Source organism: Trematomus bernacchii, unplaced genomic scaffold (genome assembly GCF_902827165.1).
Source record: "Trematomus bernacchii unplaced genomic scaffold, fTreBer1.1, whole genome shotgun sequence".
Lineage (NCBI taxonomy): Eukaryota > Metazoa > Chordata > Actinopteri > Perciformes > Nototheniidae > Trematomus > Trematomus bernacchii.
The window spans coordinates 10,098,149-10,113,662 of NW_022987727.1; the positions used below are offsets into that span (position 1 = coordinate 10,098,149).

The window sequence follows — 15,514 nt, forward strand, 5'->3', positions numbered from 1 at the left end:
TTTCGAATCATAAATCTAGTCGCCAGAAGCAAAATGCTAACGTTATGCTATAAACGAACTACAGCAGGGTCGCTGCTTCAACGTCACGCCAATTTAAGATCCATATTCAAACATACAGATTCTAAATGGTACAAGTTGAAGTGTTTGTTTGAACAGTTTGCAGGAGGCAGGTACTTGCTTTCAAGCAGAACAGGGCAAACAAACTTAGCGGGAGTGTTTTACGTGTTCGGTGTAATGACGTAAAACGGCCTGGACAACTTCTGTAGTCCTATTCAGCCACATGTTAACAACCATCGTTTTTCAGACTCGTAAACTCTTCAAAAATCACCAGCGGGGTCACTGCTGATGTATTTAATGTCGTAGAATAAAACGTGATCTGTCTCTTCAATTTGTGTCAAACACAGACCTTATTTCGAGCTATTTTCCAAAATCCTATGGAGAAATTGCATTGCTTTTTGTCGAAGGAACCGGACGTGGTAAAAATGTTAACTTACTTCCGGGTTTTAGGACGCATCACTGCGGTTCTCTATTGGCTACACACATTGTATGTGATAGGCTAAGGGGTTGGACATCTCTAAGCGGTTGAAAAATCACACCAGAGCTAACCAATAAGAGCTTTTTTAACATTAAATGTCACATTAGAAAAGGCATAACAGGGCCCCTTTAACCTGTTAAGCCCTGAGCCTTTTTTTCAGGTCTCAGGCTCGAAAATGACATTCCCAGAACAAATTACTATAACTTCACTTCTAAAAGGGATACATTAATAATCTTTTTTCTCAAAGCAATGATAAACCTGTGAGTTGGATGTAGAAAAGTTAAAATCAATATATCATTTTTTTATTTTAAAGTAAATTCAGATTGAACATAGAAAAACATTTTAAACTAGAGAATGCAATTCCTGAAGAAATTGCTAGTGGGAATGCTTTATGCTGAAAAGCTGACGCTAAACTGCTATGCTGAAATGTAATGTGTAAGAAGAAAGTGAATCATTTAGATTGAAATGATACATGAACACTGGGGGCTTGAATGTGTGATGAGAGAAGAAAAGAAAGTAAAAAGGCTTGGAAAAGCAGCAGAATATTTGAACCGCAAACTTTTGAACTAACTTGATGGCGAATGATCTGTCGCCATGCCAACGGCATTTGATGACATCCCTTAATACGCTTAGATGCGTTGATGGCTGCATTACACAGGTGTTTATAGTTGAGCTAACGAGCTCTGAAGAGATCAAAGGTTTGCATTGTTCTGAATGAGAGATAAACCTCTTACATGTGAACGTTTTGTGGAAGAACGATAACAGATATCTGTGAAATTTCAAAACGTGAAGCATGTCAAGGAAGTTGAGTATCTGAAGTGTAATTTTTGTGTACTTTCGGGTTAATAATGTGGCCTTTTTGGCAGTTTAACTAAAGGTGTGCGGCTGCTGCTGTGAGGAAATATCAGCCTGAAATTACAATGGGTTTTAATGAAGACATGTTGAACGTTTTTGTCACTTCATGCCCTCAAGAGGCATTTTGTTGAATTATTTTGCTTAATTATTTGTCATTTTTCAAGCTACGAGATGTTTTCCTAAGTTTGTCATGAAAAATGATGTCTGGGAATTATGGCAGTTTTAAAATAATATATGAAGGCAAATTTCAAGATTTGCTCCACTCTACAGTAGCTGTGACATCACGCACATAATGTTAAAATCTGAAGAAAACCTCTTTAAAAAAGTCTGAACAATGTTTAATATCTCTAAAAGTAAGAATCAGATTTAAAAGTTGTGTTACACGAATAATGTCAGAAAGATGTGTAACATTTTAAAGTTGGAATGAGGTTTCTGAGTGAAAGTATGAATGAACAGTTAGCAGTTGAAGTCGCATGAAGATTTGTTGAAGTCTGAAGAATATCTCCATTGACTTCAATGGTTAAAAATTTGATGAATTATGGGATGTATCTCTGGAATTATGAAAGTTATGATTGAGAAAAGTACTAGCCTGCGATTCCCGACCGAGCTGAACGTTTTGATGTTTGAACGGAGTGTCTGCGATGTTGAATGTGGGAGGAGAAGAGGGCCAAAATAAGTCGGCGGAATAATAATAATAAACTTTTTGTCCGTAGCATAACATATAGTTGGAATGCTGTATCAGCATTCCCACTAAATTATAGTGTCTGTCCAAAAGAAAAACATTACTTATAGTGAAAACCACCCTTGAATGATGGGATAGTAGACTAAAAGCTTTAGGAATCCAAACATATAATAAGTACCCTGTATCAAGATTGATGCAAAACAAGTGAAATTTGACCTTTTTAGAGAGATTTAGAAAGAAAAAACCCACTTCTGGGGTCATTTTCCATATCTCTGGAACCCATCAGTCGATTTTGATGATTGCCATCTCTTTTTAACCCTTAGAGCCAATAGAATCGAGTGACACAGACACATTGGATTAACCTATGGATTAACCTTCAGCAGCGTTTTTATCGTTTTAATGCTATTGAATTATTTTTGCTTAAATTATGTATAATGATGTAGTCTCAGTACACTTCTGCAATTTATAAAAAGTTGTCAACGGGGGGGGGGGGGGGGGGTGTGACAGTGGAGTACAGCGCTTCACAATTGTCAACGGGGGGGGGTGGGGGGTGGTAGTGGAGTACAGAGCTTCGTGACCGCAGAGCGTGTGAACGTTGTGATCAGCTGTTTTAGCGCAGGGCTGCTGTACAGGCCGACGTTAACAGCAGCCCTGTCTGTGCACATGGAGACCGACTCTGTCGTCCGGTGATCTAACCGCCTTCTGGAAAAGCTTCACAAGTACGTCGGTACGCAAATGCGCTTTGTGACACAAGTGACGGTGCGCATTTCAGATTGTTCAAATGTGACTCAAATTAGCTCACTTAAAGTGCACCTATCATGCCATTTTTAGGGCAATAGCATAGGTCTCAGATATATAGAAATATATAAAAACATGTCTATGAAGTGTTTTGCTCAAAATACCAAACAGATCACCCATTCTAGCCATGCCTCATATCCCTCTATTTCACTTCCTGTTTCAAAAGTGCTGATTTTGGGTATAATGCTTTGATAAAATAAAACATTGATACAAAATAAAAAAGGAGGGGGCTGAGCTCATGCGGGACCTGGCAGCTACTGTCTAAACTAAATACTGCCGTGATGAAACGCCATATCATGGATTATCAAGGATTATTTCTGAAACAGTATGGAGCTCAAAGGCTTTCTCTCTTGCCGGTTATACCACTACTTTTTATTTCCTGCTTCTTCACACACATGCTCTCCAGTAGAAGAAGAAGAAGAAGAAGAAGAAACACTTTATTAATCCCTTACAGGGACATTTCTTTCCCCACTCTGTTGTGTTTACACACATTACACACACAGGGGAGGATATACATGCACAAACACAGAGGATATACATGCACACACACAACCACATGCAGATAGGAGAGGTGGCAGAGCAGAGAGGCTGCCAGGTACCCGGCGCCAAGGGAGCAGTTTCAAGGTTAGGTGCCTTGCTCAAGGGCCCCTCGGCAGTGGCCTTGGAGGTGAACTGGCACCTCTCCAGCTACCAGCTCACATTTTTTTGGTCCGATCGGGACGTCAACCGGCGACCCTTCGGTTCCAAGACCAAGTCCCTACAGACTGAGCCACTGCCGCCCCAAGTACAGGTTAGCTCTGAGTGTTAGCGATGCTAATGTAAACACCGACCATCTTACGTCCAAAACACTTTCACTATCAGAAAGTTGCTATCAGAAACACTGCCCGACGGCAGTGTTTCTGATAGCAACTTTCTGATAGTGCTGTGGGTCCACATTTCCGATATTACGTCATATCGGACGCAAATCTGGATCAGCTCCGTTGTACTCCCCGTTTTTAGAGATTTGGGTACGGAGGAAAAGAGAGAGGGATTTATTTTATGACCGGGGACACATATTTATGTATAAAAGACATCAAAAAGTGCATTTTGCATGATAGTTCCCCTTTAAGTTCAAACAGTAGTATTCAAGCCTTGACTAATTGTTTAATTGTTTCCAATGGTTCTCCAACAGAAGGCTAATGCTTCATTTGGAACATAATTGCCGTCATGCTCACAAGTTGCTCTCCATTTTGCAGGTAATGAGCCGTCGCCGCTGGGCACAGTGGAGAGCTACAACCCTGTGAAGCGGCGCTGGGAGTATGTGGCGCCGATGCCGACCGCACGCTGCTCCTCCGCCCTCCTGCAGACACCCAGCATGATGTTCGTCATCGGCGGAGTCTCCCAGGGACCCAGTAATGCAGTGGAAGCCCTCTGCTTACCGGAAACAGTGTGACACTAGCGCTCATGCTAACACACGCAGGAACACATCATTTTTATTCATGTTTGTGCAACGGAAACACATGAATTGGATCCAAAACATCGGACTAAGATACATTTCTACCCTTATGTCAAACTGATGGATTCCTCTTGTAGACTGGGAGGCAAGTTTTTGATATTTAACAAGCATTTTGAGACAGATTGTGCTAGACGATGAATTCAAGATGAAGGACGTTCAGGCCGGCTGCTATAACTGCCAGGGACAGAAAACTGACAGCTTTTCTACATTGGCTAAAAGCAGAGGAAGAACAAAAAAAAAACGACACACACATATGGTGTATGGAGAAACAACACGCCTTTGAACTGTTAAGCATTTTTCTGAATTAAAGCAGGGTACTTTTCTGGATATTTAAGGAAGATAGGGCCATATCTGTATGTATTTGCTCCCCTGCTGCTGTGACAGCCAGATCGGACACTTTTCTATGACTTAAGACACAACAGTTGCATTTTAGAAGTTGGTGTTCTGCGAAAGTAAACGTCTTTTCTTTTTGTTGCAGTGTTTTATATGTGTGGAAGTTGGCACTGCTTGCAACAACATCAACAACAGCGGCCCCTAGATGCGTTCAGATCGCCGTTTTTGAGAACCAGTGATGCGTTGGCAGACTTTGACTACAGTCTTTGCGTTTCTTTTATTTTCAAGTTTGCAGTTAAGCTGACTGTGGTTGATCTTTTCAGCATCTGGCTCTGCACCCCATCTGTCCACCTCTGCTACAACATTAGTAATCAATCCCAATCCATCACCAAGGCTCAAACAGTCCTTCACACTGTAGCACAAGGATGCAGCTGCACGTGAAGGGAATGCAGAGTTAAACCTGCCGCACTGAAGCATCCACACAGATAAATAATAGCCTCAACATCCAGACATCTTATATTCCCCCTAAGTTTTATGATGGATAGTGGTACAATAGATTATTTTACTCAACTTGATATCAGCCACACAATGAGGAATCATTTTGAAGAGCTGATGATACCTTGGCAACATCTTTGAAGCAATGTGTCACTCTAGGTTTTAGCAAGCAGGATATTTAAAAAAAAAAAAAAAAAAGGTAAAAAGTCTCATGGCATGGATTTTTGTGATTTTGGGTTAGGGAGTATAGAACTGTTTTGGTCTGACCCTACTGTTGTGTTGGCCATCATGATCATTGTTCCCGCATATTTACATAACCAATGTTGATAGTTTCTTGAGGATAGTCAACACATTTAGGTTAAAATTATTCTGAAAGGTTTGAAGCTTTCTCAAGAAGCGACCTGTGATTAAGAAAGACATGTACACATACCCAAAGAAACTTCTTCTGTACAGTCCCATGTATTCAACAAATATTTCTGTCAAAGAACAGCAGTATAGTGCCTTCTCTCAAGAAGAATCTAATCAGATTTTTTAAATGAGCCATACTTCTAGACTAATCCCTTCTCAGGACATGGTTTCGACATTCATGTTATGGAAATGTGGGAAAATGTATCATGTTATAGCTAAATTAGTGATCATGATATTGCAGAAAAGTACATTTTTTTACAACAAGAAATATTTCTTGTTGATGCGATAAGTTTGTTGTAATGTCTTGAAAATATCTTGTTATATCGTGATAATCATCTTGTTAGGGTTGGGGTTAAACATGATACAGGTCAGTTTTCTTTTTTCTGGCATGGCAGCAATATGCTTCTTTAACCTACAAATGAATGGCAAATAAGTATGTTGTGGGACTGCTTAGAGAAGTCTCTTTGGTTGTGTTAACACATGATGTGCCATAACTGGGTTGACATTGGAATCCACTGTAACTGCTGTGAATCGAAGTTGACTACAGCTGCTACAAACCTTTCGGAGCCTCAGTCCAACAGTGAGTGAGCAACTGATACCCAAAAGACAGACTTTTGTGAAGAATTCTGTTGTTTGGGCTGAGGCGAGGATCTGTGTACAACAGTTAGAGATGAAAGATGATGGCCTGAGCTGCAGTGCAGTATTCTTTCTGAACGATTCAGTGAGTTGTCGACAGCAGACGCGGTGGGGCGGGAAACAAAGGAATTACCCAGTGGACTGTGTTACCGTGTGGCAAGCAGCCTCTGTTTGTCTTTCTTATGCTGCCATACAAGTAGCATTATCCAATTTCGCTTGAAGAGACACTGTTCAGTTCCTCCATTCAGAACGTTAGGGTTAGGCTTAGCGTTTAGTCGTTGAAATAAATGACCCTAAGACTTAGTAAAGGTTCCATTTCAACCAAAGTGTTTGAAGCACTTGGTTGTTTTTGTTAATATTTGTATCTTTGGGCAATGGTTTTACCAGCTTCATTGCCCTTTTACTCCTTATTGCTGACTGGAAATTATTTTTGCTATGTCATGTATATATTTATTTGCCAATTTATTTGATGACCTAGTCATTAAAGGTAGGGTGTGCTTCAACATGATTTATGATAGTTACATTTATAATAAGAAAGATAAAACAAAACGAAAACCACATTGGATAGAGAGATAGGACTGGACAATGGTCTATTTTGCCACTCTAACACACACACTAAGCTCCGGTACAGTACAGTCCTGCAGCAAAATTGCAGGGTCCATCATTTAAAGATGACATTCGTTGGCTTAATCCAAACCATTTAAAATGACTGAATGAATGTCACAGATGCATGAGATTCCATGAATCCCCAGAAGGGACATATGGAGGAAAGACAGTTGAAGGTTTAAGAAAAATACACATAGTTTCTCACACACAAATATGTTTGTGGTGCGCACCCTGGCAGAACTTGTTACAGGAGTCAGACATGTAATACTGTGGAGAGTGCTGGAGCTGCCGGAGCTCAGATGAGATGCCAGTTGACAGTTGGTTATTTCTGGTGCGGCATTGTTTGTATTTAGTGTGTGAGGTAGAATCCACTCACATATGCCAGGCACATACCTGCAAGCCTGAGTGCAAGACTGCTGTCACCTTCTCCCACGGTTCCTTTTGGCAACACTCATAAAAGCTTGGAGAACACAAAGATAATTGTGTCTGTAAACAGCTCTGCTGGTTGGGAGCTGTGGCCCCCTTCCAACCATGAGCCTACTTGAATTAACTGCAGTTTGCTAGAGTATGTGTGAGAGGGTAATTGTATTTGTTGTCCTGGATGGGTCTCATGCAATTTATTTGCATATAAATTGCTCATGAAGAGTGTATTTCTAAAAAGTTATACAAAAAGAAGGATTTGGCTTTGTTTTCCGGGATTCTTTAGTTGCCTTAATGGAGCCACAGAGGAATTTATTATGTTTTTGAATATTAAAAGGAGAAAATTAACAAGGCTGAGTTGAAGCAACAAGGTTGTTAGCTAATAGTTCCTTTTTCACAAACAATACAGAGCCGGACAACTCTCTTTTACAGTAGTGTTCCTGTTCCCCTGAAGAATGTAAGGCTACTATCTCCTTTAACTCTTTGATTTCCACTAAATCCTGAGTGAAATATCTTGCTTTTTAGCTGCTAAATGCTCACTGTGTCTTTCTATGAAACAACATGAGAGAGAGTGAATGCTGTAAGACTCAAATGTGCTCTGTAGAGTTGAGGAGGACTGCAGAGTTTGGTGAAAAACATTTGTAAGTGCTATTTTGATCTCTTTTGATCAAAACCATGTTAGTTGATTTGTATTGTCCGTTGCTCTAAGCTGAAAACACAACATCTGACATATAATAATTTTATGTGTGCAGCTGTGCTTCTGTGTCTACATTGTATTTGTGTGATTGTGACCGTATGTGAGGGCTTTGTTTTCATGCGTGTGTGTGGGTGCGCTTTCTTGTCACCCAGCCACACTCACCATCTATTATTGTGCGAGCTGTCTGGAGGATGTAAAATGTCTACTTCCCAGTCCTTCTGTTTCTCTTGCTCTTCTAAACAGTTTACATGCCACACTGCAGTCCCCGAGGAATTCTGGAACAGTGCCAGAGTGAGCTCTCTCTGTGGGTGTCTGTTTTTACTTTTCTCTCTCACTCCCTCTCTGACCCTGTCGGATTGTTTTCCAGAGAAGATGCTTCATAAATGTTCAAGTTCTCTTTCAATAGAGAAGATTTCTCATGAATCAGATTTTCTGGGTACTAATGTGACATGTGCTGTTTCACTCATTTGGAGTGAAATCTCTCTTCAAATTCAGATAGAACGTTTTGGAACAAAAGAGAGGATGCTTCAATACAGGCTGTACCTTGAGCCAGTAGCAAATGATGCACAGGCATAAGGAAATGCACTCTTACATGTAGGGTGACCAGGTGTCGTACACAGCATTTTTATAATTGGTCCCGCAAAATTAGGAGATGTCCTGCGTTTGATTGACAGTTGCCCTTTTTAATACTCTATTACTTCTAATACTACATCTAAGGCTTTTATCCAATGGCTGTTTAGAAAGCAAGAACTGGCTATCTCCATTAGCTGCGTCAGATGTCAATCAATTAACATAGTCTGGCCAATGTTTACTTACTGAATGGGTGTATCCAGTGGAGGGCGATTCCCGGAGAGCTTTCTGAGAGATTTGCCAGATTTTTTTTTCTTTTTCGTGCATTGCGGTCAATACGATTTGAAGGGACGACCACAAAAAATGCCAGGCTCATGAACTGAAAACAAATGATGATAATGAACATGTACCACACTGTGCAGCAATTCTATCCTAAAGGTCAGCTGACTGTGGGAGTAAGCTATCACTTTCAGACTCAAAGGTGCAAAAAAATAATGTGGACGATTGTTTGTTGGAAAAATTACTTGCATAGTTTGTGCAAAGAAATCAATCCATAGCAAAGCATTGTTATTAATATTTATAAGTTGATAGTTTCAATACAAATTAAAAAATTGTAGGGTTATATTGAAATCTCTTAGCTTTGCTGTAACTTCTCCCACATTGTCCCACACCAACATATTCTTTGTCCCACATCTGGCTTTGTTGACAACTGGTCACCCTACTTACTTTCCACGACCAGAGCATTAATATGGTTCTGATTAGCACAGGTTTGAGGGTGATTTTTCATACAGAAAAATCTGCAGAACCTGAGGCACAGGGCAAATTAGAAAGTTATAAGTGCCCTAAAATTGTTTCACAGATTTGTAATACCCCGCAGTATCTGGTTGTCAACAAATCACAAGACTCATTCTCAGGCACATCTTTATTATCTGGAGTTTACAGACATGATTTGCATTGCTTCGAATAGTTGCCTTGTGTATCATTTACTTTTCAAATATTTCCAGATTACAGTACACCCTTATTTCCAAGATACATTCAGTGCCCTATTGTATTGTAGGCACACTGTGCATGGCATGCTCTGTGCCTTAATTCACAAAAATAAAAAGGCCCAAAGGCTCAGGTTCGGAAACAAAAGCGGAGGTGCGTTCCATACAGTGCAAAGATGGGGGCGGAAGATGCTGAATTCACACTGTTTTCAGTTTTATGAATCCAACGCAGAACTGTGTATCATATTCGACAATGAAAAGCCTCTCCAGTTTTTTTCTTTTTTTGTGCGGGCCAATTTAACACAGTTTCCTGGGCAACAGGGAACGGTGTCAACACCCGCAGGTAGCATAATTGTGTTCCTCTCACATTAGCATATGTGTTCTTGTTTTTGTTCCTATTTTTTGGACCTGTAGATGGAAAGAAATATCAAACATCCCCTTTTTTATTATTCATTAATTAACCAGGATTAAATATATTTGTGTTTTTTGTGTCAATTGTTCATGTTATTACATTCATTTTACTCTTGTGTTGTGGATTGAGATCGTGAGGTGACAAAAAATGTTGTGGTGTTGACCACATTTTAACTGGGTTCCCCAAATTGTTTGTCACTAGTTATGTTTAGTATACAGTGGTGCAGGAATGGGTCCTAAACCCCGGGAATGAGTCAGCATTTTAGCATTCTATGTATTTCTATTTGAGAATTACACAGATAAATCTTTTTTTTTCTTTAACCATATTGCTCAGAAGACATGCATACATGCAGTTTGTGTAACACTGGAGATTATGTACATGTAGTACCGCTATCTAATTGTTCTGAAGTAGAAATGTAAGGTGGCCAACAGGTGTAAGCGCAATACAAGGGCCTAGAACATTGACAAATATAAAAATACAAATGTGCCATAACACATGCAAATGAAGAAACATCTTCAACTTGACGAAATATAAAGATGATCATAAAATCGTAAGGAATCATACAATAACATTGTTAAAATAGGCCGATAAAACGCTTCCAACAACAGTGACAGTTGGCCAACTTATCATCCCCGAATGTCAACAAGTGCTGCAGCGTTTGATATTTGCAGCGTTCTGTTCATGCAGCAATTTTAGTAAATGCTGCACAATTTTCCTCTAATTGGAGAAGATGTTTCTTCATTTGCATGTGTTTTGATACATTTGTGTTTTTATATTTGCATGGTTTCTGAAGCTGCATCAAATTTTTCCTGGGCTATAGCGCGTTTGTACCTGTCGACCACCGTAGAAATGCCAAGGAATGATTATACTTTAACACCCAAATAGTCATCAGCAAACAAAATAGAATACAGCAAATTTCAAAACAGATTGATGATATTTTGTATTCTGTATTATTCTCTGTTCTAATTCTGTGATTGAATCAAGATTGTTCAAATATTTACTTTTGCAGAACCCTGTGCAAATCGAGGACCTCCAGCTTTAAATACTGGTTGTCCTTTTAACTCAAAAGTGAAACTAGTGTGTACAGACATTTTGGGAAACAGAATCCCTCTCCTGTGCTGATCCCTCTCCCTGTACTGTGATTGACATGGTCGAACAATGGTGGTAAAAAAGCTTTGTGGTCTCCATGGATCAGTAATGCCATGTGCTCTGTTTTTGCAAAATGTGATTTGGAAGGTTTAGTAATAAAATGTAGTGAAGGTGATAAGAAAGAAGGTTGGACTCAACTCGCTCAGATGGCGTGTGTGGGGAGGTGTAAGGCAGTGTGTGTGGAAAAAGTTATATAATATATTCTTGTTTTGGTTATATTGCGTTACACAGGTTCTGGAAACACATGCTTGTAGTCTAACAGACTCACCCACACACAGTCACTTCTGCCATTTCAAACTATGCAGATAAAGCAAATCAAGCTCATCCATCACTGAGTTCACCCAAAGTGACAATAACCCAGTATGACCCCAGTTTAACAGTGCTGAAAACATTTATATAAAAAAAAGATATATAGCTATAGTATATATAACAGAAACAGTTTTACAAACTGGTATATTTTGTATGGCAATTACATCAGTTTGAGTGGTTTTGAATATTGGTAAAACTCACATTTAAAGGGAGACTCCCCCAATGAATGATGATGGTGTCATCATGCTGCTGTGGTTTGGGATTAAGAAATATAATTTCCATTTTAACGTTTGTTAACCTAAGGATATTCAACTTTATCGAGGTGCAATACTACATTGCTGACACATGTATTACTTAATCAAACAGAAATGTATTACACATTACCACTACCTCTGAAACATGATTTTATGTGATAACAAGACCATTTTTAATTTGGAAGTCCATGGAACACAAATACAAGACATTTTTTATTTTTAGCTTAGCATAAAGACTGAAAGCAGAGGAAACTTTGTAGACTAACAGAAATGTTAGCCAAAATCTTGGTAATGTGAAGTACTTATTCTGCGCCACAAATGCACAAAATCATTACAATCTAATTGTTTTCAATAATGCTTCTAAGAAATACAAGATGAGTCTACTCCTTTTTTACAGGAGGAGGACTGTTTCCTTTTATTTCCACCCACAAACAAAAAGAGAGTGAAACGAGAGGTAATATGCTGGCATTACTTATTTATTATAATTCTCATTATAATAATAAAAGTAATCCTTATAATATTTGCCATGGTTGTTGTTGTAATTGATCGATGTGACACTGCAGTGCAGGAAATGTATTGACATGTATTAGAAGGTCCAGGGCAAGACTGAATCAGTTTTAGGATGTGTTTGGATGATGTAATGTTCACAAAGAAAGGCTGCCTCCCCTCATCAAAGCCTGTCAGTCACACACCAAATATATCAGTTGGTGTTCAATATTTTTAGAAAAAGGGTAAACGTTGGGTTATAGTTTCATTAAGAGCCAGTTTATGATGCTGATAATGAACTAGTAACAGAACTAGGCCAACAATTATAACCAACCTCCTTCATTACATAGCCTTATTAGAATTGACCATTAAAGAGGACAAAGGTCAGACAATTACAGAAATGTTCCTCTGAACAGTGATTTGCTAGTTTTTTTTTTCACCTGTCAACGTCATTCAGTAACTTTAGTCCAAGTCCTCCGCAACCTGTATTTTAAGATGAATAATGCTCCCCAGTCTGATGGGAAAATTCAAAAAGAGCTAAAGGAAAGGGGTTTCCAACATAAGCACTTTTGCCAGAGACAGCATGCACCTGTCACGCAATATCTGGGTGACATTGATTTTGATCTTGATGCCAGATGGTTGGGGTATTAAATTAGTAACTCATTTCGTTTGGCTTAACATAACTATAACCAATTATAGCGTGATCAATTTTGACGGTTCAGCCCAAAAATCTAAAGGTTTTCCTCTTAACTCTGGTACTATTTATCAATGTTGTTTTGGTGTGAGTTGTTACATTGAGTGTTGGACATATCTACCGTTGAGACGCCTGCCTTCTCTTTTACACCAATCTAATGGAACTTGATTTTCAAATGTATTTTTATGGTGGTTGAGCACCACGCCATGTGCCATCTATTTCTATCAGCAGACATCTCTACTACTAGTAAAATTAAAAAACTAACAATTGAAAGTTCTTTCAAATATAAATGAAAATACAAAAAACGACTTTGTTAAAAAACAAGACAAAATATAATTTGTTTCATCCACAACTGCTAATCAACTACATTAATAATGCCCTGTTTCAACCAAAAAAAAGAGACTTAACCTTAATTTACTCAGATTTGTGCATATAGATCCTGTGACCCACACACAGATCACTTCATTTAGCATTTCTGTAATACATTATATTCTTGACTTGGCCATGGGTTAAATCATCATGATGACATTTTACATGTAGCTGTAGCTAACGTCAACGTGACTGGCAGGCTTTGGCTTTCAGACCGAGTCGTGGCTGTGACTCCAGTGCAGTAGTTCAGTGCCTATACTAAATGTGAGGTAGTGCCTCGACTGTAAATCCTGTTCTACAATAAACTATTTTGACATGCTGTCTGATTCCATATGTACTGCGTACTCTTTTTTTATTCCAGCATCTTCTCGTGGTAAGAAGTGGAGAATAAAAGACCAGAGATAATGAGAGGAAAGAGCATGCTAGCGTCTATATTCATGCATGTCTCTAAAGAGGTGTCCGGCAGTGGCTCAGTCAGTAGGGGCTTGGACTGTGAGCCGTAGGGTCGCTGGTTCAAGTCCCCGACCAGACCTAAATATGGAGTGTGGACTTCTACTTGGAGAGGTCCCAGTTCACCTCCTGCCCTGCCGTGGTGCCCTTGAGCAAGGCACCGGACACCCCCCTTCCCCCCCCACTCCCATTGCTCCCCGGGCGCTGTACAATAGCTGCCCACTGCTCCTAGTACTAGACTCCTTGTACTAGGATGGGTTAAAAGCAGAGGCCAAATTTCACTGTGTGTGCTGTGTGCTCTGCATGTGTGACCATTAAAGAGGGTTTCATCCCTCCCTATTTAATTTTTAAGATCTGTGACTGTCATCGTCAAAATGTCACCTGATCAATAATAGATGAAGCTGACATCAAAACCCACTTCAAACGCAGCGCATGGATGGAGTGCTCCTATAGAGAGGGAAAAATTAGAAGGAGCACTTCTCTTGCACCGTGGTCCATCCATCCATCCATCCATCTTCTCCCGCTTATCCGTGGTCGGGTCGCGGAGGTAGCAGTTCCAGCAGAGAGCCCCAAACTTTCCTTTCCCTGGCCACATCAACCAGCTCTGACTGGGGGATTCCAAGGCGCTCCCAGGCCAGCGAAGAGATATAATCCATCCACCTGGTCCTAGGTCTACCCCTCGGTCTCTTCCCAGCTGGACGTGCCTTCCCTACTAGGTGCCCGAACCACCTCAACTGGCTCCTTTCGACGCGAAGGAGGAGCGGTTCAACTCTGAGTCCCTCCCGGATGACTGAACTTCTCACCTTATCCCTAAGGGAGACGCCAGCGAACCTGCGGAGAAAACCCATCTCGGCTGCTTGTATCCGCAATCTTGTTCTGATTGACATGACCCATCCTTCATGATCATAGGTGAGGGTAGGAATGAAAATGGCCCGGTAGACAGAGAGCTTTGCCTTCTGGCTCAGCTCTCTTTTCGTCCCAACGGTGCCGTAAAGCGACTGCAGTACCGCTCTCGCTGCTCTGATTCTCCGGCCCATCTCACGATCCATTGTTCCCTCACTCGAGAACAAGACCCCAAGATACTTGAACTCCTTCACTTGGGGTAAGGACTCATTCCCTACTTGGAGTGGACAGTCCATACGTTTCCTGCTGAGAACCATGGCCTCAGATTTGGAGGTGCTGATCCTCATCCCAGCCGCTTCACACTCGGTTGCGAACCGATCCAGTGAGTGCTGAAGGTCGCAGACCGATGAAGCCATTAGAACCAAATCATCTGCAAAAAGCAGTTGTGCAATCCTTAGTCCACCGAACTGCAGACCCCCTTCCACACGACTACGCCTCGAAATCCTATCCATGAATATTACAAACAGGATTGGTGACAAAGCACAGCCCTGGCGGGAAATGGGTCCGACTTACTGCCGAGGACCCGGACACAGCTCTCGCTTTGGGAGTACAGAGATTGGATGGCCCTGAGTAGAGACCCCCTCACCCCATACTCCTGCAACACCTCCCACAGTAACTCCCTGGGAACCCGGTCATACGCCTTCTCCAAGTCTACAAAACACATGTAGACCGGATAAGCGTACTCCCAGGCCCCGTCCAGGATCCATGCGAGAGTAAAAAGCTGATCCGTCGTTCCATGACCAGGACGGAATCTGCATTGTTCCTCCTCAATCTGAGGTTCGACAATCGGCCTGACCCTCCTTTCAAGTACCTTAGAGTAAACTTTCCCGGGGAGGCTGAGTAGTGTGATGCCTTTATAATTGGCACACACCCTCTGATCCACCACCCCCCAGTCTGCCACTCCTTCGATACTGTTTCCGACTTCCACGCAACGTTGATGAGACGTGTCAACCATGACAGTCCCTCAACACC

The 15,514-nt window shown here is 40.8% G+C and overlaps 1 protein-coding gene across 2 annotated transcripts in view; it reads left to right on the forward strand.

Moving 5' to 3' along the window:
• LOC117494318 (kelch domain-containing protein 8B-like) overlaps positions 1 to 13,522 on the forward strand; it is a 242,377-nt gene extending 228,855 nt beyond the window's left edge. The window contains exons 6-7 of one of the 2 annotated variants that reach the window (XR_004557066.1): positions 4,106 to 5,918; positions 5,969 to 13,522. Coding sequence is in view for 1 of the 2 variants with exons in the window: in XM_034145163.1 (XP_034001054.1) it covers positions 4,106 to 4,302 (197 nt within the window). In the remaining variant the exon portion in view is untranslated. Of the gene's footprint in view, positions 1 to 4,105 lie in introns of both variants that reach the window. The other variant, XM_034145163.1, reaches the window with a different exon arrangement.
• The last annotated feature ends 1,992 nt before the right edge of the window (positions 13,523 to 15,514 follow it).